Raw genomic sequence first — 27,766 nt, 5'->3', positions numbered from 1 at the left:
CCAATGTTTGATACCTTCTCTCTGTCTTGAGATCCAAAGTACATAGCTGCTATTGCTAGGGCAGTAAGTAAGTAGCTAGTAAAGGGGGTAGGTACTACCATGGATATATACAATGCCACACAAATATCTGTATAGATGGCTTCATGTTACTGCTCACATATATTGAACATTTTGATTTAATTGTCTGCAATCACTAAATCATGTTATTTGCCGTATAAATCCTATGAAGGGTTAGCGTTTAGGGTAAGATAGATGTGCCTACAAAGATGACATATGACACTGTGATCCACCAATTGTATTCAAAACTCTTAGGCCAAGTGGCTATTAAGATGGTGGACAATCCCTTTAACTGTTATCGTTACCTTATTGCCTCCTTCAGCTACTTTTACATTTCTTATTGTTATCCAAGGAGAAATTATATTGTGCTAGTACCTTGTGGAAATTTGGATTAGCAATCCCTTTATTATAGTTCACATAGATGTCCTGGATCAGGGAACACTTTCTTTTTGCACTTGCAGAATCTAATAGATTGAAAAGAAACTGACCAATGCATTCACAATGTTACCCCACCAGGACCTGACCAAAGTCTGGGGCAGCTGGATTCTCTGGATCCTGAGTGTCTGGTTTGTAGTGCGGCCTAGAGCCAGAATTGTGTCATGGTGGCTTGGGTCACAGGAGCAATCCTTTTCCATTCCTGTCAGGGCCAGCAGTGAGATGCAAGAAGAGAGGGAGGCTGCAGTGTAGTGAAGGGATATCCCTGGGGCACTCCCAGTGTGTGTGATAATAGATCCCCAGGCAGAGGGAGAAAGGGAAGCCTATGGTGTTAGTGGAAGTAGGCCAGGGATCACACGTGAAGACAGAAATCTTGAACAATAACTTACAGTCTATTGAATGGCACACAGTCCAAAGTAGCAGGTAACAGGCGGTAAGCAATCCTTCCTACAGGCACACACAAGACGGTGGATTGGTTGGCAGTGGATCCAGAATGTGGTGATTCCCTTGAGAAGTAGTAATTTGATAGAACCTCAGCCTTGACCTTGGTATCAGAGAGCTGGAAATAGGGGTCAGTGAGCAGAGGTCACATATCCCAAGACCAGAGAGAAAGATCTGGAGTGATATCTAGAATTCCAAAGAGATAGAGAAGTTAAAGACTCTCAATCTGGGGAATTCCAGGACACCAACCAATGACCAGTCTGGGTGCTGCTGCACAGTTACATTTGAAAGATAACATAAAAGTTTAACTCCACTGTGGCAAGCATGTAATATAGATGTAAATACTGCTTTTAGACAATAGATGGCATCAAATTATAACTAAAAGGTGAACTGCAGAATCAGAGAGCTAACTTTAGTAAAGACCCATCCAGCGGGACATTACACATATCCGTTCAATTCAGTAGTTCTAGGTTCGGTCTAGGAAATCCTGGAAGTTGGAACAACTGGGGAACAATTGAAAGTCCTATATTTCCCCCTACTATCAGGGGCACAATTATAATAGAAAATCCCTCTATTCTCCCATAGGTATTGTGAGGATCTTCGCCTCGAGCATCCATTAGAAAATGTCTGGCAAGATGCAAGAGTCGATAAAGAGTTCATTTTGTCAATTCAAGAGTGCTCTTAGTGAGGAGACCCTATATATTAGTTGTAGTTCCACAAGTCACACATGTTTGTAGCCATCCAATGAGATTTTAACGAAAACCCACAATATGTACAAGATGCATCTGTGGATAGAGTCTTTCTGCAAGATGTCAGCAGGAAGTCAAAAGTAACCCTGCTTATATAAAGACCAGGATGGAGAAGTAAAGTTCAAGACCAAACCAGGATCTTGAGTAATGGCCAAAGAGACTGCAATTGCTGGATACAACAAGCTGGAAACAGCTCAGTCAACAAAGTTAATTAGGTTCCATCACAGTTTCACCCATACTTCAACCATAGGAGATCAGTTCTGCTCTATACCCCATAGCGCGGCCAACAGGCTCAGTCACAGTTTGGGGACTCACCGTATATCATAGAAGTCAAAGGTGGCTGTGATCTGGCTGCAAATTGTTAGGCCTTATCACGGACACAAATATAGTTGTGTGAATGGAGCCTACGTGGGATGAAAGTTCTGTGTTGGTAGGGTTGAACATTTGGGTTTGTTCACTCGGACAAAATAGAACTGATATAAGCAAGAGTTTGGCAAGTACTGACACCCATGTTATAATTTCCTCGGACTTTTTCAAGGACAGTTCATTACATACTGTATAAAATAAAGTTGAATTTTAACATCACTATAGCAAAAGGTTTTTTTTTACAATTATGGTAGTGAAAAAATGAAATGGTCTACCCCAGCATGTAGTAATAGAAGATGGACTGCCAACATAAAGAAAAGTCTGCTACTCTGGTGGGTCAGTCTGACACTGGAGGTTTGATATACTTTGGTATACTGAGGTTAATGCTATATGAGTATGTAAAAGGAAACTGAAGCCCTTTTATCTGTAGGCTTATGACTTGGATGGCTTAAAATTGCAGCCAATCTTCTGATGTGTTGACAGATTTAGTGTGATCCTGATAACAGTTATGGAGGTCATTTGTGGTTAAACGGGTATCGTCATGTGTATTTGTCTATAAAGTCATCCAGCATCTAAGTCATATTGTGTAGTGTCCAAGTCCAGGAGATGGTAAGGAATATAGGAACCTCTAAATTTGGGTTGGATTATAGGATAGGAGCCATATCCCTTTTCAACCTGATATCTACCTTTGGAAACAATCTGCAGGTTCCATAAACATGGATATAGGGCCTGTGCCTAGTAGACTTTCTTTTGGCTCAACCAAAGCTGTGGGTTTGCCGTATATGTAATATAGATATGTATATTTTACCAGATATGCCCAAACTAAATAGAGCGCGTTATGTATATGTGCAAAGTTAAGTGTTGTTGGGGTTTTGTCTGAGGATTGTGGAAGACGCAGCTTGGTTGGCTTTTTATTCATTGTTTTTTCTTGCCTTTACCATGTCCTGTAGATGTTTCCATTATTGGTTTGTGCTATGCTTCTGGGTGGTCATCCAGGAGAAGCTGCTCCAGAGGCAGATAAGATCTTTAACCTCCCTGGTCTGGATAACCAACCTTCATTTCAACAGTTTTCCGGGTTTCTTAATGCGTCGGGTGGAAAACATCTCCATTATTGGTGAGTTGACAGCAACGTGTACACCTCAAGCTCTTGTCTCTGTATATCTTCACTATCTCCCACTTTGTAGGTTTGTGGAGTGTCAGGATGATCCCAAGTCTTGTCCTTTAGTCTTGTGGCTGAATGGAGGTCCTGGCTGCAGCAGCCTCATGGGTTTATTGACTGAGCATGGTCCATTCCTGGTGGGTCTAGTAGATCATTTGACAACCTCACAAGATCTTTTTGAGAATTTTGATATATCATGTTCCTATTCATCTGTATAATAGATTCAACCTGATGGCAGGACCCTGGAGAACAATGAACATTCATGGAATAAGGTGATAAGTCTCATGGTCCCATTTTGGCATAATCTGTGTTTCATATTTCATGATCTCCTAAAGGGATGTTAGCTTATCAGATATGGGTTCATTGTCATTGCCTGTAGATTAGCAACAGCTAAAGGATATTTTTTTAATTTTCTATGTGATTTGTAGCTTGAGCCATACAGAATATTATGCTATTCAGTGTGTGTGTATAATACATATAATAATATATACTTTGCCCTTCCTTATTTCTTTTCTTCATGTTGTAGATTGCAAACGTTCTGTATCTGGAGTCTCCTGCTGGGGTTGGATTTTCCTTCTCTGATAACAAAGAATATTACACAGGTGACGCACAGGTAGAAACTACCATTTTTTTTACAAAGTACAAAGTAACTCAAAATAGGCGGACCTGCAGGGATTTTCAATTTACCATTGTTAGAGAAGAAGTTAAAGTAAACTTTATTTAGGGGTCTCCAACCATGAGCAAGATGAAATACACATGGGCTACTCATTGTAACTATGTGTAACTCTGAGATGTCGCTGCCTTTCAGCAAACATCATGGCAGTTCTTAAAATTTTACAGTAAATCGCATTTAGATGAAGATCCGGCATGCACAAACTTTAAAAGTCTAATAGCTGCATTGTCATACCGTGCCACTTTAAGGGGCAGCACTAATAACCAATCCCCTAGATCAGTGATGGCAAACCTTTTAGAGACCGAGTGCTCAAACTACAACAAAGACCCGCTTATTTATCGCAAAGTGCCAACACAGAAATGTAATTTGTGATTTATACTCCCTTCTCTGTCACAGTTTTCATTGATACCAGCACCCTGAGGAGAGCAATAAAGCAGAAAATAGTCCCAGGTAGAGCTCTCACTTTAAAATAGCTCTGTGCACAGCAAGTCCTGGGCCGTCTGGGACTGCAGGAAGATACCTGGAGTCATCTCTGGTGATGGCCTGAGTGCCCACAGAAAGGGCTCTGAGTGCCACCTCTGGCACCAGTGCCATAGGTTAGCCATCACTGCCCTAGATGTTCCCACTAAATTACATCACTTAATACCATCACCGGAAACCAAATACTGTTTTCAGACAATAACTAATATAGATCCCAGACCGTCCAATGAATAATAATAGAGAGCCCAGAGTAGAATATAGTTTATAAACCAGGTAACCAATAATGGAGACGCATGGGTCAGATAATAATAATAATAATAGTGGAGACCCCAGATCAGATAATAATAGACACCCCACAGCAGACAATAATAATGGAGACAGAATAGAAGATAATACTTATAATGGAAACCCTAGAGCAGACAAAATCAATGTAGACCGCCCCCCCCCCCCTCCCAGAGCAGATAAAAATAATAATAGAGACACAAGAGAAGATAAAAATAATAAAGGAGACCCCAGAGCCCCAGAGTAAACCATTTAAAAAAAGAACCCCAGAGCAAATAATAATAACAATGGAAACCCCAGAGCAGAAAGCTAATAGTGGAGAGGCCCAAGGAGTGGTATCTCTTGTTAGAGGTACTTACTGCTAACTAGGCTCCTGTACCAAATACTGATGGAATTGCTCATTGGCTTGTTATTTCTTCCTGAGTTTAAGGACCTGGATGATGATGTCGTCTCATGTCCCTGTAGCAGGAGAACCACAACAAAAAATGTATGTAATTTTTGCCAAGAAATTAAGAGTAAATGGATTAAAATCACAACCCCCAGCATTACATATGATGGAAAACTAGGCAGGTGCATAACCTCCCCTAACCCTTATCCCAGCCCTGGTTTTACAATCTGAGGCCTAGGGAAAGCAGAATAATAAGACTATAGTATGTTCATGGACAAGGCTCTATACATCTCCACTTACCGTAGACCTCAATAGTCTAAGACATTTCTCTGCTGTGCCATGCTGCTCCGTCCATGCAGATTATACAGTAAGGATGAGGTTTATTTGTATATAACATGTCTTCCTTTCTTCTTTCCCAGAATGCTAAGGACAACTACATGGCTCTGAAAGATTTTTTTAGTCTGTTCCCAGAGTTCCGTGATAATGATTTTTATATAACGGGAGAGAGTTATGGAGGCTTTTATTGTCCTTCTCTGGCAGTAGAAGTCATAAAAGATAATAGTATAAACTTAAAGGTAACAAAGCCACCAATGTGTTGTCCAAATATATCTTCCTACTAATATGTTCTTATTTTCTTATTGTAGATAATGGGGCAGATTTATCAAGCTGTCTGAAAGTCAGAATATTTCTAGTTGCCCAAGGCAACCAATCACAGCTCCCCTTTAAAATATTCATGAGCACTGGTAAAATGAAAGCTGAGCTGTGATTGGTTGACATGGGCAACTAGAAATATTCTGACTTTCAGACAGCTTGATAAATCTGCCCCAATGTTCTTCTCTTTCCTTTCTGATGGGGACGGCCATCTTGATTAAGCTCTGTTTACTGCATTTAGTGATAACCCCAATACAAGGGGAAAGTCACATAGACATATAAACATATAAACCATATACTAAACCATGCAGACATTTATTAATCCAAATGACACAATAATAAAAATATAAAAAAAAACCCACAGACAACATGATGTCGGAGAAACACCTCTGTATCACTGCAGAGATAAATGTAGAACTCGGCAGTTGTAAAAATGATTAATTAGCCCTTCCTTTTAAATTTGTGTACCCAAAATAAATACTTCATTAAAAACTACGATTAAAGATTCCAATGATAGCAATGGGGTCCAGTAGATGCAGTGTTTATTGCCCTGCCTCCTTGTTCCTGATTGACAGATCTCACTGCAAGGACATGCTGCTGCTTGGAACATTGAGACAGGGCTCTGTTACAACATTGGCCACTTAATATCATGTGACCAGGGTGGTGTCATTTGAGGTCCTGTTACATTTGCAACGTCTATTCTATGTATGTATCCGATCACGTGAAATCGTAGCATACCTCCATGAAGGATGGGATGGAGTAGAAGTCCCTGGAGGCATGCTGTGATTTCATGTGCTAAGATACATACATGGGGTACACGTTGCAAAGGTGAAGGGCCTAAGATGACATCATCCTGGTCACACAACATGCTGAGAAGAGGCATGGGAGATGGGAAATAGTAGATGCTCCCTCAGCACTCCTCCCTCCCTCTGCCTAATGTAATCTCATTGCTGCAAAGGAGGTTTCAGCACACAGATGGAGGGTGGAGTGCTCCTGCTCAGTGTAACAGCATGTGAAGCTACAGCAAGGAGGGGTTCTGGTAATGTTTCCCCCCCCCCCCCCCCCCGAGAACTTCTGGCTCATAAGCATAATTTTAAAAGTTGATTTTGGAAAGAAGAAGGCCATAGATAACAAATATAAGACGATTACCACGATGCCTGGATCTATGAGTAAGCGGTTTATCATTATGGATTTTGATGTTAGATTTTTTTTTTAAACTGTTAAATATAAGGCATTTTACATAACAATATAAAAAAAATATAAAATTCATTAAAATAAATAAATGCAAGTGATTCTACAAAAAAATGTGTAAAATGTACATGAGAAATAAATAATTTTCTTATAATGTATTCACAATATTTACAGTATTTTTAGTAAATGGGTCACCCAATTTTACCCCACTTAACTACTTGACCCCTCAGGGAGGATATGAAATTACCTCTTTTATGTGAAAACTCATCAGTTTATCTATAACAAGAAAAAAAAAGCTCAATATATATAAGCAAATGAGCTGTGACAAGTGAAGTGAGGGGTGTCAATTCAGGCGCCTCTAACTTTGGTTGTGTAGTCCCTAGGGCAGTGGTGGCGAACCTATGGCACGGGTGCCAGAGGTGGCACTCAGAGCCCTTTCAGTGGGCACCCAGGCCATCACCCCACCACCAGCTGCCAGGACTACACGAGAAGGTGTGGATAGAGATGGATTATCGTTGGAGCTCCTGCTCTGGGTCCCCTGATTCTTCCTCTTCAGGGGACCCTGGAAGGAAGCTATAATTCAAATGTCTCCATCTTCTTTCTATTGTATTGGTGTCCTCAGGATGCCAATACGATTGAAACTTGTAAAACAGCTTGGATCACTAGGTTACTGTCGAAATTGTCATGTTGGCACTTTGCGACATAAAAGTAGGTTTTGTTTGTAGGTTGGGCGCTCTGCCTCTAAAAGGTTCGCCATCACTGCCCTAGGGGGTTGTGTAACAGGAAATATGAATGCTATATTTTTATGACTTTTAGGGCCTTGCTATAGGAAATGGACTTACTGATTTTATATTGAATGATAACTCCGTTTTATATTTTGCCTATTACCATGGTCTCCTGGATAAAAGGTAAGTAACAAGTTATTATACACTCAGTATGTATATAGAGGATACCTGTATGTCTAATCTCTATGCAGCATGCACTCTCACTCGCTAACTTGTATATGGCTTCTTCCCCTGCCAATAATATATTTCATCCTACCGCTGTTGTAGAAATTCATTGAAATTAAGGGTTAATTAACCTATACAACTTTGCTTTGTACATATAAAATCCCTATGGAACAGGAACGGAAAGGGAAGGATGAGAGATTCGTGAAGATGTGAGTATTTTAAAACTTGACTTTTATAAAAATAAATATTTATTAAAAAATTGAATGTTTTATTCCCGTTGATGCAATTGTCAACTTTTAGAATTTAGATTAAAAAAGTATATGTGTCCCCGGCTGCATCCGCTCCTGATCAGGGTCGCCATTAGGTATTTTGGGGCCCCTGACTAGAAGATTTTTCTGCCCCCCACCAGCGTCCATTCCCACATTGATACAAAACATTGTACAAAACATTTGACCAAGCCATTTTTAAGCCATAACTTAGAAAACAAAGCGGGAAATGGGGTGGGTGGGGGGCATTTATAAATTGTGGCACAGGGTCCGTTGTTTTTTGGCATACGAATCGTGCAGTAATTTACACTGGGATGTTAGATTGTGGCACAAGGGCGGACAACCAAAAATGGTCTGAGCCGCCTCCACATTCATGAAGGTGAAGTAGACCTCCGTAGACCAGCTTTTTGCAGCTGTAACCGTGTACCAAAAATTGCGCCAAATAAACTGTCGGAAAAAACTGGCAAAAAGTCAATAATAAATACGTTCCTCTATAGGGAGGGTTTCCCTTCAGAGACGCTGCTGCCCGAGTAGTGTCTTGGTCAGCAGTAGTGGTGGAGCAGTGACTCAGCAGTCATGTGTTGATGGAAGCCTAGAGGAGTCAAACCCGGCGCTCTGTCCTCTAGTCAAGGGACAGATCTCTGTGGTGAGTATCAATGTGAATAGTAACATATACTGGCACACGTTAGGCAGCTGGATCTCAGAAGGGGAACGCTGAAATAGAGATGTGTTTCCATTTTATAATAAGGGTAAAAGATAATGCAAAAGATATATAGGAATGCATTAACCACAACAATGTTCCTATTTCTACCCTAATATTATAGTTCCTTACAATAGAAAAAGGAGCTATGAAGAACCTAAATTATATCAGTGGAGGTTCTAACTAAAGGAAGAACACATATACTTTTTAGTGTAAATTGTAAAAGGTGCCTTCTCCATCCACGGGGATGAAACATTTAATTTTTTAACAGTAATATTAAATATTCCTTGAATAAAAGTGAAGTACACTCACTTCTTCATCCCAATCTCTCCCCTTTCACTTTACATTCAAATTACAACAATAGGCGGTTTACATAGGAGTTTAGTCTACTTGGTAAAGTCCCACTGGGTCACTATTATAGACCTATAGGCTGCATGGTGCCCCCTGGAGATATAAACTTCTAGTAGTAATGGTTCCTATCAATAACCTAACATAAAGCTCGAATATGACAAAATGTGTGAAAATGACGCAAAATACTGATAATTGATCATATCAGAACATAATATCTAATACTTCTCAGTCTGTCACTTCTTGTCTCTCCTGTTGTTCCTGATAGTTCATGGTCTCAGCTGGAATCGGCTTGCTGTGGAAAGAAACAATGTCATATCCTTTTGCCCAACAATAAGGATTGTAAGAAAGAAGTGAGTATTATGGTGACTTTCTTCCACCCAGGGCCATTGCCAACACTGGGCAAGTACTAGGGCCCAGCGCTGCTGGGGGGCCGACATAAGGAATCCGTAGGGGTGAGGGGGGGGGGCTGAATCTAATGAATCCATAGGGTGTGAGGGGACTTTATATAAAATAATCATAAAGGGTATGATAAACTAGAGAATATTTTAGAGAACAGGAGAATGTTTTAGTTTCTAAATTTTTTAATGCTGCCACATTCACTGCAAAGGGGCCCACTGAGGCTCTGTCACACAGGGGCCTACTGAAACCTGGAGCCGACCCTGCCTCCACCGATACAGATATCAGATATATAATAAGTGATAGCTCTGTACAATAATTATACATATGGATGTGACTACATGAGAGTATCACATACACACCAGTCACCTAACTTCATGTAAGTATGAATATGGTTATCCTTCTCCTTCTAGATTGGCTCGGCTATCTCCAAGGCAATAAATCACAACCTGAATCCGTATAATCTTTTTCAGCCATGTATTGAGGGAGAACCTGGTGAGATCAGGTACCTTGATCAAGATGTGTATATACAGACGAGATATACTGTGCTGCAATCCAGAGAGTGGGTGACCACATAGATGCCCTTGGTTACTATATACAGTGCTTCCTCCAATTTAATGTATTTTGGTTTATAAAGTGACCACCCCTTTCATTAAAATTATAATAATATAGTGCACCCTGTATAAAATTTCGATAAGAACTATATACATATAGTGCCTCTATATTAAGTGTCTTAAGTGTCTATAAGTCTATCCAATCCCTCTAACTTTATTATAACTTTACTATAAAATTCAAAGTGAAACAATAATAATTTGTCTAAAAATACAGCATCAGCTCAGTATATCAATACAGTACCACAACCAAGCTCTGTATTTAAATATAGCAGGAATTGTGCTGAGTACATAAATACAGTGCCAGCACCAAGCTCATCCACTTGATTCTTTCACTACATATCATCTGTAGTGCTGCTTTTTGCCTTTCTACATTCTCCTTCTCTCTCTATTATATTATATGTATATATATATATATATATATATATATATATGTATGCAGTAGATCTACATTGTATATATACAGCATTTATTGATGTTTGTATGTATGTATGTATAGTAACTACAACTATGTTCAGCACATGAATATGACATCCAAGCAAAGCTTATTTTATATGTACAGCACTTGTCCCAAGCTCAGTACACAGATACAGAATCAGAACCAAGCTTAGTCCCCAAATGCAGCACCATAAATACAGCATCAGAACCGTGTTCCCTTAAAAGAAATACAGCACCAGAAGCAAGCTCACTATGTTAGTAAAGCACCAGAAGCATGTTCATTACATAAATATAGAGTGGGAGCCCTACTGCAGAGATGTCATTAGTATACAAGTCTTAAACACACAGATACTATTTTTAGATTATTTTATATACTGGAACCTGGAGGGCAGGGGAATCCCCCACCAGTAGCACATGGGTGGCGGCACTCCCCATACAGTGGTAGAAACAGGCCTGCAGAAGTACAATAATACTCATTAACCAATACCTCCAGACAGGTCGCACCCGGGCCCAAGAGGTTTATGGGGCCCCTAGTGGTGTCACTTTCCCATATGAGAAGACTATTACTATAAACCATACATTATAGTCGGGGGCCTGGCACAGACTGTGCACTAGGGCCCATCAACATCTAGTAACGCCACTGCCTGCAGGCCCATTCCTTGACCTTCAAGAGAACCCTACTTACATACAGTGCACAATTTTGTTTGTACACAGGTGTTTTACAACGTGTAATAACAGGCCGAGTGATTTTCCACCTACAAAGGGACTATTCAAGCACAATTAGCACAGATTACACTCCTGAAGGGTCACACATAAGCGTTATTTGTTTTCCTTTCTGCAGAGACCATGGGGACTATATTAGGGCCTATCACCCTGGTATAATGTCAAGTGAAGGTCATTCCCATTTCGTTGAGGTGAGTATTTGAAAGTAAGATAAGGCGCATACAGAATAGCAGATAAACGTGGGAAATCAATAATTAAGTTATTTAGACATTATTAGTAGTTTGTATTCATTTTTCATAATGTTCGTTCACATTCAACAGAGGCTGAGGGATCTGTCCAGCTTAAACAAGCCAATATCCATGGGGGTTCCCTGTGTGAGTGACACAGACATCACTACCTACCTGAACAACCCCAAGGTGCGCTCAGCGTTACACATCCCGGATGAACTGCCCCGCTGGGAGATCTGCAGGTTCATTTTTTTCTGTCTTTTTTTAACCATTTATAACAATATGGAACAAATCCCCACCAGTTTAAATATTGGCTTTTTTGTTAAAAAAGTACACCTTGTATAATTCCACAGTGAAAAGGTGTCTATTAGCTATGCAATGGGGATGGATGATGCACGCAACCAATACCTCCAGCTTCTGAATGAGAAGGTAAGTAAAGCAGGAGCGTGTGATTTTGGTAAAAGGAATTCCCTATGTCAAAGACTGGTCATTAGGTCCTTGATAGTGATACCCCCTAACCTAGCTTCTACAAGGTGTAATGCCCCATAATGACTTGAAACCCCCTCACAGTAAAATTCCCCTAAGGGTACATGCACACGATGTATGCCCGCCATGCTGGAGGGAGAGAGCACTGCTCACCTCTGCCCCTCTCCATAGAGTAACATAGGGCCCGGCGCCGTATTCCATAGAAAGATAGGACATGTCTTATCTTTATACTGGCTAAGGAACGGTACAGTGCCGTGAGGCCATTGCGGTGCATGGGGGACGTATATACACCGTATATATGTCAGCCGTATATACATCCCCCATACGTTTGTTGGAATGTAGCCTAAGTTAATGAATCCCTATTAGGATATTACATCCTCACACAATGTAATGTCCTCCATTAGTGCCCCAAACCAAAAATGCCTCCACTTGGTACAATACCCCCTTTGTGTATAAATGTATAATGCCCCCCCCCCCCATTGTACACTATAATTCATGAAATTGGTATATCCATACAGAATAATATTCCCAAACCATATTACACCCACTTATTGGCCTTTCCACGCAGCCTTTGTGCAAATGAATAGTAATACTTACCTTATCCTGTTCCCATGCAGCACATATCAGATTTCCGTTGTCAGTTCTTGAAGCAGCAAGGTCACTATTTTGTTTTGCCTGCATCCAGCAGTACAAGGTGAAAGGTAGAGCAGGGAGCTGACAACTCCCTGCTTCACTATTCAGATCAACTCTACCTTCTTCTTAAGATGGGGAAATGTTGAAGCACACGTATCTAATTTTTGGCTTGAATTTTCTTTCTGCTTTTGCGAGTTTCTTTGCGTCTCAGACAGTCTCCATTCAAAGTTTGCCATTGTCAACTTTGCTGCCGAGTTATTAACTCAATATAGGGCGGTTTGTGACTTTTTTCAGATTCACTAAAGACCTTAACTCCTCAAATGCTTTTTACAGGCTGTTACACTGTGCAGGACACTTCCCATTTTCAATGTGTGAGATGATATGGAAGGGAAGTGCTGAGGTAGCAGGGGGAGGGTAAAACAGTGTAACAGCCTGTGAAGCTAGAGCATGGGGGCTCTGGTAACACCCCCCGGAGCCCTTCTGTATTATTAGCATAATTAAAAAGTTGATTTTAGAAGGATAACAAATATAAGAGTCATGGTGCCTGGATGTATGAGTAAGTGCCACCGATTTACGATGCTTGATGGTAGTTTCCTTAAAGCAGAATGGAAGACTATTGCTATTTGATGTCACATCAATCATTATTTTATACCCCACTGTTGCTAGGCAAAGCTTTCAACCAATATGCACTATTGTCTATCCATCTCCGCAGAAGTACCGCATCCTGGTGTATTCTGGAGATCTAGACATGGTATGCAACTTTCTAGGAATTGAGTGGTTTTTCGATTCTTTTGGCCTGGAGGTAGGTAGACATAGGTGAATCTCAATTTCACAGTAATTCTGAGATAGGTTTTCCCTGTTTTTGTTGTATCTAACCATCTTCTGTAGGTAGAGGAGTCTTACCATCCTTGGATGTACAAAGATGGCGGCCAGTCCCAGATTGCCGGTTATGCCAAACAATATACCAACCTCACCCTTCTAACTGTAAAGGTATCCACTTGTCTTCCTTAACAGTTTTGTTGCTTTTCCATTTTTTCACTTTATGTTGTTCCTCTGAATTATCATCCTTGCCCAACTTTTCATCACCATTATCTAATCTCTCAGGAACTAAAACAAAAAACTGTAGACATAATTCGGCCAGTATGTGCCCACTACCTATAGATGTTGGGCCTAGATATTGTACTTACTGTTCTGCTCATCTGCTAAAAGTCATCCTGAATAATCAAAAATTTTTTACATTTTTGCTTTTCATTGATTGGCAGGGAGCCGGTCACATGGTGCCTACAGACAAACCATTAGAAGCTTTCCAGATGTTCAGGAGATTCATCAAGAATGAGCCCTTCTAGACCTCACGGCCACACGTATCTCTCTTCATGTTACTGCTCACATATGTATGGGACTTTTGGCTTTTATTCTCTGCAATGATTAAATATCAGAATCAGGTGTGTGAAAACATTAAAAGATTAAATATCAGAATCAGGTGTGTGAAAACATTAAAAGATTAAATATCAGAATCAGGTGTGTGAAAACATTAAAAGATCCTCATGTAATAAACATATGTGTCCACCATTGGCATAGCATGTGAAGTATGTCTTCCTTCTGTTTAAGGACTGGTGGTGCCAAGGTGATGAAATTGGTAGAGGAACCCAAGTGGAACCCTTGAACCAAAACACCAACACTTGTGGGGCACTAGCTATGCTTCTGAAAGCAGACATAACACCATTAAACACCATTCTGGGTGTCTGTGCCTCTGATAAATATAAGACTACCGCTACTAAACCCTGAGCCATTAATATATAGTATGTGACTGCAGACTGAACACTCGTAGATTACACGTATTTGCATTTGGTAGCCCACATGCCTATGAGGCGGCATTAATTGGCAAACTCTCCATAAGGAGAACTCATACTTTCTGACACTACCAGTTCCCTACGCTGTACTGAAGAGACCCAACTAGGTCGAAACAGTGCTGTCTACAGTTGGGAGTCTGTTCCTTCTGGAATAGATCTACTGGTTTGGCTTAAACGCACATTGGGGCTCATTTACTAAGGGTCCATCGGAAGCATTTTCATCGGGTTTCCTGATGATTTCCGTTTTGCTGCGAATTATCCCGGGATTTTGGCGCACGCGATCGGATTTTGGCGCATCTGCGCCGGCTTGCACCCAACAGAAATCAGGGGGTGGGCCGTCACACAACCCGACGGATTCAGACAACGCACAGGATTTAACATTTAGAATTGTGTCACAAGACACGCACTTACAAGCATCAGGAAGAAGAAGGTGAACTCCAGCGGACCTCAGCGCAGAAGCGACGGATGCAGGAACTCGGGTGCACGAGCTTAGTGAATCGTGGCAGACCCCGAATCCTCGCCGGACAACCGCGATCGTGACAGGACCGGGTAAGTAAATCTGCCCCATTGGGGCACATTTACTTACCCGGTCCAGGCCCGATCCTTCGGTGCGTTGTCCGACGAGGATTCGGGTCTGCCGGAATTCACTAAGGTCATGCGCCCAATATCAAGCAGGTGTCGCTGCTGCCCCGAGGTCCGCCGGAGTTCACCTTCTTCCCGGTGCATGTAAGTGCTTGATCTTGCGACACAATTCGTTTTTTTAAATTCTGCTTTTTTTCCGAATCTGTTGGGTTGCACGATGGCCACGCCCCCGATTTCTGTCACTTGAAAGTCAACGCCAATGCGCCACAATCCGATTGCGTGCGCCAAAATCCAGGGGCAATTCGGCGCAAAACGGAAATATTCGGGAAACCCGGCGAAAATAAGGCGTTCGGACACTTAGTAAATGAGCCCCAGTCTCCTTGTCTGGAGAACCCCTAGTTTTCTCCAGGCCAAGCAGCTTCTATCAAGCTCCAGAAAGTTAGGGATAGTACTGCCCTGCAAGTATAACAGTGTCCCCATTGTCTGTCTCTTTCTAGTTTGTATTACCAGAATGGAATGTATGCCAACTCTCCTGCAATGTCGGGGAATCTAACAAATCTGTGGGCAGATCTCCCGAGTTCAGTGGAATTCTCTAATGTCTGTTGGACTCTCAGACCTTGTACGTGTGATATGGGTTCAGTCAAGCGCTTAACTTGCAATGTGTAACATGCCGGTCTGTCTTTAGGTAATGGTAATATAAATTTGTAAAAAAATTTACAAAACACACATTACAGGGAATTACCAATTTGAGCAAATAAAATGATTAAATATTCAAATATTATTCATGCATAATACAGGGAATAGCAATTTCTTTTTCCATAAGCAACCTCCAATGGGTTTCAATGCCCCCCTCCCCCTTTATTTGAATGGCATGTCTAATGATCCACAGGTGGGGTCCATACTAAACTCTGCCTGTAGGTGGCTGGAATAGGAATAATCACTTAAGCCACCTTTAAGCTCATAACCCCTTTAAGAGCCATCAGCCCCTTTATCCCAGTGCTAAGCTATCTTGTGGTAATACATTACTGCCACCTACTGTCCAGACAGTGGGGCACATTTACTTACCCGGTCCTGTCGCAATCCCTGGCGAAGATGATGTCCGGCGCGATTCACCAACATCGTGCGCCCGAGATCCTGCATCTGTCGCTTCCCCCGCTGAGGTCCGCTGGAGTTCACCTCACGGCCCGCCTCCGATTTGTGTCCCGTGAAAGCCGGCGTTGATGCGCCAAAATCCCCTGTTAAATGCGGCGCAAATTGGAAATCGGCGGGTTTCCGCAGACCCTTAGTAAATGAGCCCCAGTATGTTTGTACATGCATTTCATGCTGCTCAGTTACACTGTTTAGCAATAATGTTGCTATTCTGTAACCATCTGGGGTAATGCAGGCTGTCTATTGACTAGCACCCTGGAACTTTCCAGAGTCCTAGAAAATATAAGTATAGGCTCAACCCTCGGTTTAGAGTCTTTTGCTGGAGACACACCACAACTGTGTGCTACTACGGCAGCAGATCTTCCAAGAGATTTGCCCAGCACCACAGATTACTGCTATAGTGCTTTAGTTTTAAGGCCTATTACACGGGAAGATTATCTGAACTTCAACCAGCCACAAGACAGCCAATGGGGAACATTGCACAGCCTGTTACTGCTGCTGACCTGTGTGCAAGTTCTCCTAATAAAATAGTTTTTGCATCATCTCTGTTTCCTAGTGTGAGTCACTGGCTTAACCACTAACATCACGTGTGTCCCCACGTCTAACCAACTGCTGCCAACACTTTTAACCGCTGGAACTTAATGGTCTACATGGAAACAGTTGATTTAAATTAAAATTCTAATTCCCACAGTCCAATGGTTAGTCAACATTAAAAGTCTATCACTTGGCCAAAATGTTTGAATGTACATGTTGAAGCGTCTCTCAAGGTTAACAATCCTGTACCAAGAGCTACAATACCCAAGGACCTCTGGATGTTGGTAACTTACTGTACTTTATCCTTAGGCTACAATACACAGCTATAAATGTTTTCAAAGGTGTCTGCAGTTAAGCTTTATTGTTAAACCTGGTTCTTACGACAACCCAACATTTTTAAAATCCAATTGTTACAGAGACCAAAAAATTTTTCACTGGGGTTACAATTATAAAGTATACAGTTCCGTCTTACATACAAATTCAACTTAAGAACAAACCTGCAGAACCTATCTTGTATGTAACCCGGGGACTGCCTGTACTTACATATCTAGTCATTTCTTCCTCCCACTCCAAAACATACTGGTAGGTTGATTAGATTGTGATCCCCAAGGGGACGGAGACCGATTTGGGAAACTCTGTGCAGCGCTTCGTAATCTGTGTGCGCTATATAAATAAAGAATTAATATTACCTGGTTTTTGGCAAATCATGTGTAGTAAATGGTGCATATTGGATCCAGAAGGGTTTAACTTGACTAAGACATTTTTAGTCTTTCTACCTGAAAAAAAAACACTGGAGAACTTTTACATGTAGATGTAGGACTTCACTGTTTCTTCATAAGGATTGAAGCCAATTTTCTGGTGAGTTATGAGGTTTACTCTGATTTTGATGACAGATATGGAAGTGATTAGTGGTTTCTGTAGATATGACGGTTAACGGGTATTGTCATGTGCAGTTGTCTATAAAGGCTTCTTTCTTAAGCATCTAAGTCATACTTGACTAGGACAAAGACCAGGAGATGGTGAGGATTATTATTATGCCAGTCTTAGCTTCTTAGATCAGGCCTAAAATGTTCATTCTCACTATCTGGTGGACAGTCTGCAGGCTCCATAGAGATGACCATAAACAAAAGACTTTGTTACCTCATCAAAATTTGGTGGGACTAAGAATACATCTTCTAGATAAAGTGATGATTGAGAACATGACCGAATGTGGCTTGGTTGTGATTTTATCTCTTTACATCCATTGCTTCTTTTCTATTTGCCATGTCTTTTAGATGTTTCCATTATTGGTTTGTGCTATGTTTCTGGGTGGTCATCCAGGAGAAGCTGCTCCAGAGAAAGATAAGATCTCCAACCTCCCTGGTCTGGATAACCAACCCTCATGTCAACAGTTTTCTGGATTTCTTGATGTGCCCGGTGGAAAACATCTCCATTATTGGTGAGTTTTAAGTGATGTATACCCCTCAATCCCACTCTCTGTATATCTTCACTATCTCCCTCTTTGCAGGTTTGTGGAGTGTCAGGATAATCCCAAGTCTTGTCCTTTGGTCTTGTGGCTGAACGGAGGTCCTGGCTGCAGCAGCCTTGCTGGTCTTTTGACTGAGCATGGTCCATTCATGGTGGGTCCAATAAAAAATGGAATATTGTTGATCTGTTTCTGAGAATATAGATATATAATTTTCTCATTTACCTCTACACTAGATTCAACCGGACGGAAAGACCCTAAAAGACAACAAACATTCCTGGAATAAGGTGACATTTTTCATTGTCTAATATACATACCATTCATACCATACTTATCTTATAGCAGTGGCATTTTATCATTATTTTATGTTGTATATTGTTCTCCTGATATCCAACATTTGGTCCATTGTGATTGCCTATAGCTCAGTGGCAGTGACTATGGCTCCTTGGGTTCACTAGATAAAATTATTTTGGGGGACTACCTTCCATCAAACCGTAAAAAGTAGAACACAGTAGTCTCCAAATTTGAATATCTTTTGTTGGACCTCTAGGGTCCTATTTTGAGTTTGAGCCTAAACCCATCAAAGGTTTAGGAGCAATTAAATACTTGTTTATACCATGATAACATATTAGTTGTGTGCACACCCTCAAACAAACAAGAAGGGAACATGCATGCCACATATTCATGTTGACTTTGTTGGGTTTCAGTCTCGGACCATATGGCGGCACGACATCAATGCTAACCTTACTATATATTCAATTGTATGTTGTAGATTGCAAATGTCCTGTATCTGGAGTCTCCTGCTGGAGTTGGATATTCCTATTCTGATGACAAAGAATATGAAATAGGTGATGCACAGGTAAGAGCCACCGCTTAATGCACTATTCACACCTTACATACATTTCCAACTCAATAAGGTTATGCTCAGGGCCAGATTAAGACCACCATGGGCCCTGGGCTGTAAGAATATTATAGCCCCTACAAGTCTGGAATCACTTCCAACATCTGGTACTAGAATCAGCTTCTTGGGGAATGGAAGATGCGTCCCTTCTTTCTGCTTTCAGTCTGCGGTTTCAGGACCTTTGGAGGAACTTAAAAGGTCCTGAAATCATTCCTGTGTACATGTATATTGAGAGCATGAATAGATCTATGAGAATTTCATGGGTAAAGGTCTTTCTCAGTATAAAATTTGGTGGGTGGTTTGGGTGGCCATGGGCCCCATAGAAGGCTTGGGCCCCGGGCTACCGCCCAAACTGCCTGTATTATATTCTACTACTGGTTATGCTGTATACTCCATCTATAGTTATAGGGGATAATCAATGGGCATGAACGCCCAGCCCATTACATTTACTATAGTCTATCCCATCTAACCTGGTCAGTCTTAATAAATCCCCCATAATATCTCCTCCTATTTTTTTCCCCAGGTCGCTAAGGACAACTACATGGCTCTGAAGGATTTTTTCCGCCTGTTCCCAGAATTTGCTGAAAATGATTTTTACATAACAGGAGAGAGTTATGGAGGCTTTTATGTTCCTGCTCTGGCAGTGGAGGTGATGAAGGACAGCAGCATAAACCTGAAGGTGAGATAATATCTATAGACATTCATTGTCTATGGATAAATATATAGGAGGAGATTTATCATAAGTCTCTTAGAGCAGAACTGCTCTAGTTGCCCATGGCAACCAATCAGAGCTCAACTTTCATTTTCCCACAGATGTTTATAAAATTAAAGCTGAGCTCTGATTGGTTTCCTTGAGCAATTAGAACGGGTTCACCTCGGAACCTGATGATAAATCTCCCCCATAATGTATAACTATATAATGTATAGGCAAAATACCTGTTGTCTTCATAAAGATGAACTTAAAGGACACCTGTCATCAGGTCTGTGTCACTTGTCCTGTCACTACTACCTGTTGGAGCAGCTCACAAGGATCCCATCCCAGCCTTTATCTAGTTATTTCATACATTAATCACTGTAAAATCATATATTTTTTATCATGTAAATGAGGCTGCTCACATGGTCAGAGGCAGTGATGTCACCCCTGTTCCCCCTCCCCTCTCCTCCCCCTGCTCATGTCTGTGTGTAATGTATAGTAAAGCATGGCTAGTGTGTGCTGCATCTGCTGACATGCCGCATCATCCTAATACACAGGTGAGAGACACAGACATCAGCTACACATGAATCTGACATGTTCTGCTGTAACATGGCTGCCTGGAGCTGCTGTATCTCTCCTATATACACACATGCACACACAGGCTGCAGGGGGTGTGGCCACCAGCACCAGGAAGCACATCATTATACAGCCTCACATCATTATACAGGCTGTCAGTCATGCACTGGGGGTGTGGCTGTGCCTCCCACTCATGAATAGAGTGGACAGCTTGAATATGCTAATGCTTCATTGGACATTTCACAGGTCATTTGCATACAGCTTTAGGACCTCATTGCTTAGGTTAACAGGCATGTAGAGGGACAATGAAGGGATAGAGGCAATGCTCTCTAATGGCAGTTTATGAAAATATATTTAGTTTAGGGGGGTTATTTTGCATGACGGGTTCTCTTTAAGGCTATATTTTACTTTTTTTGATTGTAGGGCCTTGCTATAGGAAATGGGATTACTGATTATGCAATGGACCGTCGCTCTCTATTATATTTTGGATATTACCATGGTCTCATGGATAAAGAGTAAGTAAAAAGTAAGCAGTATTGTGTCCAGAATAGTTTTGCACAATGACATGGAGGCCATGAGCAGAAAACGCCTTCATATAAAATTTGTGGTGTACATGAATACAGTATGGCTGTATAGTCCTTTACAGTGCAGCTATACCACACATATTCATAATGCAGCCAATTGAGAATATATTAAAGGAAATCTACCAAGAAAATCCATCATGATAAACCATGGGTGATTACTCATAGATCCAAGCACCGTGACTGTGGTAATCTTCTTATATTTATTATTCATGGCCTCCTTCCTTCTAAAAGCAACTTTTAAAATTATGCTAATGAGCCAGAATGGCTCTGGGGGGTGTTACTAGAGCCCCTCAATGCTGTAGCTTCACAGGCTGTTACACTGTCTCACCCTCCTCCTGTGCTCCCTCATCAATTCCCTCCTTCCTCTGCCTGCTGTAATCTTACTGCAGCAAAGGGAGTTTCAACACACAGTGAGAGGGGGAAGTACTGTTGCACATAGTTACAGCATAGAGGGGCTCTATTAAGAAGCAAAGGCTCTATTTGGTAGTTTTAGGCTACATTCACACGACCGTAGGGGGAAGTATATATGGGCGTACATGCACCCACCATAGGCCGGCAATGTGCACGTGGAGAGATATGGTGCAGCACACGTACAGCATTGTACCACGGGGAAAAGATAGGACATGTGCACCATTCCTCCTCTCCATCATAACAAACATCAGCGTACATTTGTGTGAATGTAGCCTTGGAATAATAAAGGGGAGACAGCAGGGGGGGGGGGCGGGGCAAGGCATTGTAGCAGCCATTGAAGTTACAGCACAGAGGGGCCCAGTTAACACCCCCCAGTGCCCTTTAGAAGAATGTAGGCCATGGAAAACAAATACAAGAAGATCACCACCATCACGGTGCCTGGATCTAGGGGCAAGAATTTGGAATTTGAACAGGGAAAAACAAAAAAAAAGTGCTGGGTCATTTTAGGCCGTGTCTTTAAGGTGCCCAAAAATTTGCAGACTCTGCTGAGAAATGTATTAAAGGGCCAAAGCCACAGACATTCATAGAATGGGGCGGGCCTAATGATAAATAAACCCCACGGAGTTGGGGAAATGGTGGAAACTACTGACAATTGTTTATGTAACATGATGGCCAACGCTTCTAACAAGTCCATTCTTCTTATTGTATCTCCTGTCATACAGCACATGGGATCGTCTAGAATCCACTTGCTGCGACAAGGACCGGTGCAATTTACTGCAGCCCAGAGGTTTCTTATGCAAAGCGGCGGTAAGTTTTATGGTCGCTATGTGTCATATTATGTCATGTAGTAGCGTCTACTATTGTAAGCCTGATGATTTCCCTCAATATCTTTCTAGATTCGATTAACCCACTTCATGACATTCAAGATGAACCCCAAGCTGAATATATATAATCTATATCACCCATGTGTGGAGGGAGAACCTGGAGAGATCAGGTACATTCATCATATATACACTGGAGCAGGAGACAGGGCCCCATAGCAGACTTCTTAATGGGGCCCCCCTTACCTCTTAAAAAGAATATACATGATGTATTTGCTTACTCACACATGTAAGTTACAATCTTAGGCTACATGCACACTGCCGTTGCCCGCCGTATCGTAGCACGGCGGGCACACGGCAGTGCACAGGGAGAGGAGGAGGAGGTGAGCGCAACTCACCCCCCGCCCCTCTCCATAGGAACATAAGGCGCACGGCGCCGTAACACGGGAAAAGATAGGACATGTCCTATCTTTTCCCGGGCTACGGTGCGATACGGTGCCGCACGTGCATGCACCGTACCGCTCCTGTACGGTGCCGTGAGCCCATAGAAGTATATGGGGGACGTATATCGGCCGTATATATGCCCCCCATACATGTGTGTGAATGTAGCCTTACACAGTAAATACACACCATATTTACATACATAAAAGCATATACACATATACATACAATATCATATACAGGCAGTCCCCGGGTTACGTACAACATAGGTTCCATAGGTTTGTTCTTAAGCTGAATTTGTATGTAAGTCAAAACTGTATATTTTATAATTGTAGCTCCAGACAAAAATTTTTTTTGCCCCAGTGACAATGCAGTTTCAAAATTTTTTGCTGTAATGGGACCAAGGATTATCAATAAAGCTTCATTACAGACACCTTACAGCTGATCATTGCAGCCTGGAACTATAGTAAAGCATTCAGAGAGCTTCACCAGAGGTCACAGTGGGAAGAGGGGTCTGTCTTTAACTAGGGGTCGCAGTAAGTCAGGTGTTCTTAAGTAGGGGACCACCTGTACACCCATGCATCATATACACAGACATACAGCATATACACATAACACATACGGTATACACATATGCACGCAAATATAGAGCATATGCACATTCCATATATACACACATACAGCAAATACACACATAATACTACAATACCATATAGAGCATACACAAACACATACAAATACAGTATATACATACCACACAAACATACAGCATTTTCACACCCAATACCCCAGATGTAGGGGGCCCCTGACAGTGTGGACCCCATAGCAGCTGCTTAGTAGTTATACCCCTGCACTGGAGTTAGTGAACAGCACACAAATTACTAAATTTACTAAATGTCAAGGTAATTGGGGGTCATTTACTAAGGGCCCGATTCGCGTTTTCCCGACGTGTTACCCGAATATTTCCGATTTGCGCCGATTTCCCCTGAATTTCCCGGGATTTTGGCGCACGCGATCAGATTGTGGCGCATCGGCGCTGGCATGCACGCGACAGAAATCGGGGGGCGTGGCTGAACAAAAACCCGACGGATTCGGAAAAACCGCCGCATTTAAAACAAAAAATGTGTCTCTGAGCTTGGACTTACCTTCACTAGGAATAGGCCGGTGAACTTGAGCGCGTTCCGATGCTCTTCAGCGCAGCAGCGCCACCTGGTGGACGTCGGAGGAACTGCCTTAATGAATCCCGGCCGGACCCGAATCCACCGCAGAGAACGCGCCGCTGGATCGCGAATGGACCGGGTAAGTAAATCTGCCCCATTGTGTATTCCTAAGCGAATATATCCTAACATGAGTAAAATAGCAGGACATTCACCAAAATTAGGGAACACTTTCAGTTACCTGCAAGTTATCGGTGTTAATCCGGCACCTGGTGCTAATTTCCTGGATTATCTGGGAAACCCTATTTAGCTGGTGCCTAACTTTCCAGTTTTCACTGACTGGTGTGCTGTACCAAAGTGACTGAAACCCCCTGACAGCAGGTTTTCTAAATGAAAGCCAAATAGGTGACTCTATCAGCCATAACAAGAGAAGTTGGTTGTTCCAAGTTTGTGATTTCTACAATATTCATGGTTGGATAAAGGTTGGTGGCGGCACCTGGGCCCAATATCTGGTGGAGGCCCCAAAGAATCTAGCCAGGACAAGATACACATTTATTATCCATGTAATAGGCCCCCCTTAGGATCTGGCCGTACATGGCCCCCCTTACGTTCATGTGCAATGGTCTGGGTGAGCAACCATTTGTTCGTATGCATGAGCCTTAGAGGGTAATCCATCTAATAGGCAGAGTACTGTATAAAGAAACCCCTAATTGATATATGCAGCACCCCATTATACAGTTATATATTTATGACTGTAGGGTTGGAAATAAATATATATATATGAATTATATAACTATACATAATGAAATATAAACAGCCCCCAATTAATCACTACACAGCCCTTTAGTAGTGAATAAATATACAGCCCTCCAGTAATTAATAACCAGACCCCCAGTAATGAATATCCAGACCCAGTAATTTATATACATCCCCCCAGTAATTAATATCCAGCCTCCAGTGTTTAATATATCAGTCCCCAGTAAAATAATAAAGCTGTACTCACCTTCTCCTGTTCCTCCGATGCACAGCAACCTCCTCCTCTTGCAAGAGTCAGACATCACATCAATGATTGCAACCATGTGGTTTCTTCCTTGCGTTCATGTCCCCTGTCACACAGCACAACTGGGTTAAGCAGTTAATTGAAACGGGAAACATTGAAACAATGAAATGACCAGCCCAAAGTCCTGACCTTAACACTATAGAAAATCCTTGCTGACAAAGTTATGGCCAAGAAACTGACAGCAGTCACAGAACCCACATTCTTTGTCAGGGAAAGACTGACAAAAGAGTCGAGCAACATCCCGGCAGAGCCGTGTGAGAGACCAGTGATGTCCAATGGCAGCAGATGTGCTACAGTCATTCACAGCAAAGTCCTGAGCCCCTCCTGGTGACTGGTGTAGCCTCCAGAAAATATAGTTATAATCGTTCTGTGTGCTACAGTGGTAATCGGTAACTTTGTAAAACACTGATCTAGTGGCAGAGTGTACATTAGAAAAAAAATCCATCAAATGTTGATCAATTATTTCGGAACAAAGCATTTGATCATACATTGTTCTGTAATGTTGATGTCCATTGTGTCTATCACCTCTATGTCTGTGATGTCTTAAAGGGTCATAAGTATTATGTATTTTTAAGGGACAAAAGTGTTTGACCTTTCTTACAGTCTTTTATATATGATAGGTTTTATTCTTTTGTTTCTGCAGAGATTATGGGGATCATGTTAAAGTTTATCACCCTGGTACAATGTCTATTGAGAGCCATTCCCAACTCAGTGCGGTAAGTATGAAGGCAAGATACCAAATCCTGAATAGGCACATTGGTGATAGTAGGTAAACATGAAGAAATATCCAACCTGCTCATTCTATATATTTGACTAGATAATTAAAAACATATTCTTCCATTTTCAACAGAGGATGAGGGATATATCCCGATTAAACAAGACAATATCCATGGGGGTTCCCTGTGTAAATGACACAGACATCACTACCTACCTGACAAACCCCAAGGTGCGGTCAGCGTTACACATCCCAGATAACCTGCCCCGCTGGGAGATCTGCAAGTAATACATTTTAATGTTTTTCCTTTTACTATTCTACCAAAAATTCTCATTTGCTCAATCTACTTGGTTGGTAACCCACCAGATGACTGTATTCTACTCTGCATCTTACTTTTGGAGCTACCGATTGATATTTGTATGTGTATTATTGTTTTACAGTGAGGAAGTGTTTCGTTACTTTGATAGGGAGATGGAAGATTCACGTGAGCAATACCTTCAGATTATAAATGAGAAAGTAAGTAAAGTAGGGGTCCGAAATCACATTTTCAGTCTTCATCTAACATGCTGTGAAACTCTGCCATAATGAAATCATGATTACTCAGGCAAGCGTGGACCAACACAACTATAGGTTATGTTACCAGGCTGCAGTGCTGTTCTAAAAGCCAGACAAGGGTTAAAACATCGGGTGATTAACTCATTATTCTAATGTAAATCCTTCTTTGAGGCTGCACTTCTCTGCCAGTGATTTGACTTACCTACTCTATTGTATTTACTCTGTCTGACCAGAATTTTAGAGACCTTCTTACTTTTTTGTTTTCTGGCCATCCCTTGCCTTGTGATTCTGTACTATGTTGCCATCTGGTTGTGATCTTGTTTAGCAGTTTTTTATTAACTATGTATTCTCTGACATATTCACTTAATTTGACTTGGGCTTTGGCTTACTTTTTCCTATTTTTTCACATTTTCAGTGTTCTATGTGGAATGGAAAGCTTTAATTAATTAATTGCTTTAATGAGAACATATTTTACAATATTCAGTGACAGCAGTAGATGAATAGAATGTACAGGACTTTATAAAAATATTTGATGATGGCCATATTTTGTGCTTGGACATTGGGCATACTCAAGGAAGCGAGCTGCACTGACTGCAGCTGACTCAGTTATCCAGATCCCACTAACTTTACCACCTGGAATCTGAATGAACCCACTTACCTAGGAATAGTAAAGGATTGGGACCCTAAACAACCAAAGTTGCATGACGCCCTCTAACTGGTTTAAGGGACTCAAACCTACTGACATGCACCCTTTAAGGAAATATTTAAGTAGGTTGAACTACACTATTTCCATGGCTTCTGCGTAAAATTAAAATTACTATTAATAGTTGTCTATCTCTATATGCAGAAGTACCGCATCCTCGTATATTCTGGAGATACAGACATGGCATGCAACTTTCTGGGTATTGAGTGGTTCATTGATTCTCTTGGCCTGGAGGTAAGTAGTCTTTTATCAATTTTCAGATTCTTTTTTTGTTTAGTATATGTATTCCCTGTATATTTATGTTCTTGCTGTATCTAACCTCTTCTGTAGGTAGAGGAGTCTTACCATCCTTGGATGTACAAAGATGGTGAGCAGTCCCAGATTGCTGGTTTTGCCATACGATATGCCAACCTCACCCTCTTAACTGTAAAGGTATTAAATGTTTCTCATTTTTGGGCTTAATACATATTAATAAAAGATCTTTGTCAACACAAGGCAAAATGACTGTTCTTGGTCAGTAGATGTTCAATTGCTTCCACCTTCTGGACATTCTCTGTCTGGAGCATCTATACCCTGAATGATTAAAGAGGTCAATAATTTTTATATTTTTGCTTTTTATTGATTGGCAGGGAGCCGGTCACATGGTGCCAATAGACAAACCTCTAGAAGCTTTCCAAATGTTCCAGAGATTCATCAAGAACGAGCCCTTCTAGACCTCACGCTACAGACGGCTTTATATACATATATATTGGACCTTCTGCTTTTATTCTCTGCAATGATTACATTTCATTCATTACTTCAAAGAATTATTAAATCACCTGTTGCATGGAAACAATGAAGTGACCTCTTGTAATAAAAGGATTTGACTTCTCGTAATAAAAGGATGTGTTGGCCTTACGTTTAGCCAGGGTTTTC

The 27,766-nt window shown here is 41.4% G+C and overlaps 2 protein-coding genes across 2 annotated transcripts; both read left to right on the top strand.

Annotated features, from left to right (window-relative positions):
* Nucleotides 1–2,998: 2,998 nt before the first annotated feature.
* Nucleotides 2,999–14,178, top strand: LOC140066146 (lysosomal protective protein-like). Its single transcript, XM_072113683.1, has 14 exons — nt 2,999–3,162; nt 3,233–3,344; nt 3,429–3,479; nt 3,734–3,820; nt 5,450–5,605; nt 7,689–7,780; nt 9,405–9,489; nt 9,949–10,040; nt 11,426–11,498; nt 11,628–11,776; nt 11,888–11,963; nt 13,366–13,459; nt 13,546–13,643; nt 13,916–14,178. Exons 1-14 carry the CDS (start codon nt 2,999–3,001, stop codon nt 13,997–13,999), a joined length of 1,413 nt encoding a protein of 470 aa, XP_071969784.1. The 3' UTR covers nt 14,000–14,178.
* A 3,548-nt stretch (nt 14,179–17,726) lies between these two features.
* Nucleotides 17,727–27,724, top strand: LOC140066145 (lysosomal protective protein-like). The gene is made up of 15 exons (XM_072113682.1): nt 17,727–17,787; nt 18,043–18,206; nt 18,276–18,387; nt 18,470–18,520; nt 19,006–19,092; nt 19,658–19,813; nt 20,828–20,919; nt 22,122–22,206; nt 22,296–22,393; nt 25,522–25,594; nt 25,729–25,877; nt 26,034–26,109; nt 26,996–27,085; nt 27,182–27,283; nt 27,481–27,724. Exons 1-15 carry the CDS (start codon nt 17,785–17,787, stop codon nt 27,562–27,564), a joined length of 1,422 nt encoding a protein of 473 aa, XP_071969783.1. The 5' UTR covers nt 17,727–17,784; the 3' UTR covers nt 27,565–27,724.
* Nucleotides 27,725–27,766: the final 42 nt, after the last annotated feature.

This window comes from Engystomops pustulosus, chromosome 6, assembly GCF_040894005.1.
Source record: "Engystomops pustulosus chromosome 6, aEngPut4.maternal, whole genome shotgun sequence".
In the NCBI taxonomy this organism is placed as follows: Eukaryota; Metazoa; Chordata; class Amphibia; order Anura; family Leptodactylidae; genus Engystomops; species Engystomops pustulosus.
Note: the sequence above shows the minus strand (reverse complement) of the source record. Positions and strands in the feature narration are given on the sequence as shown.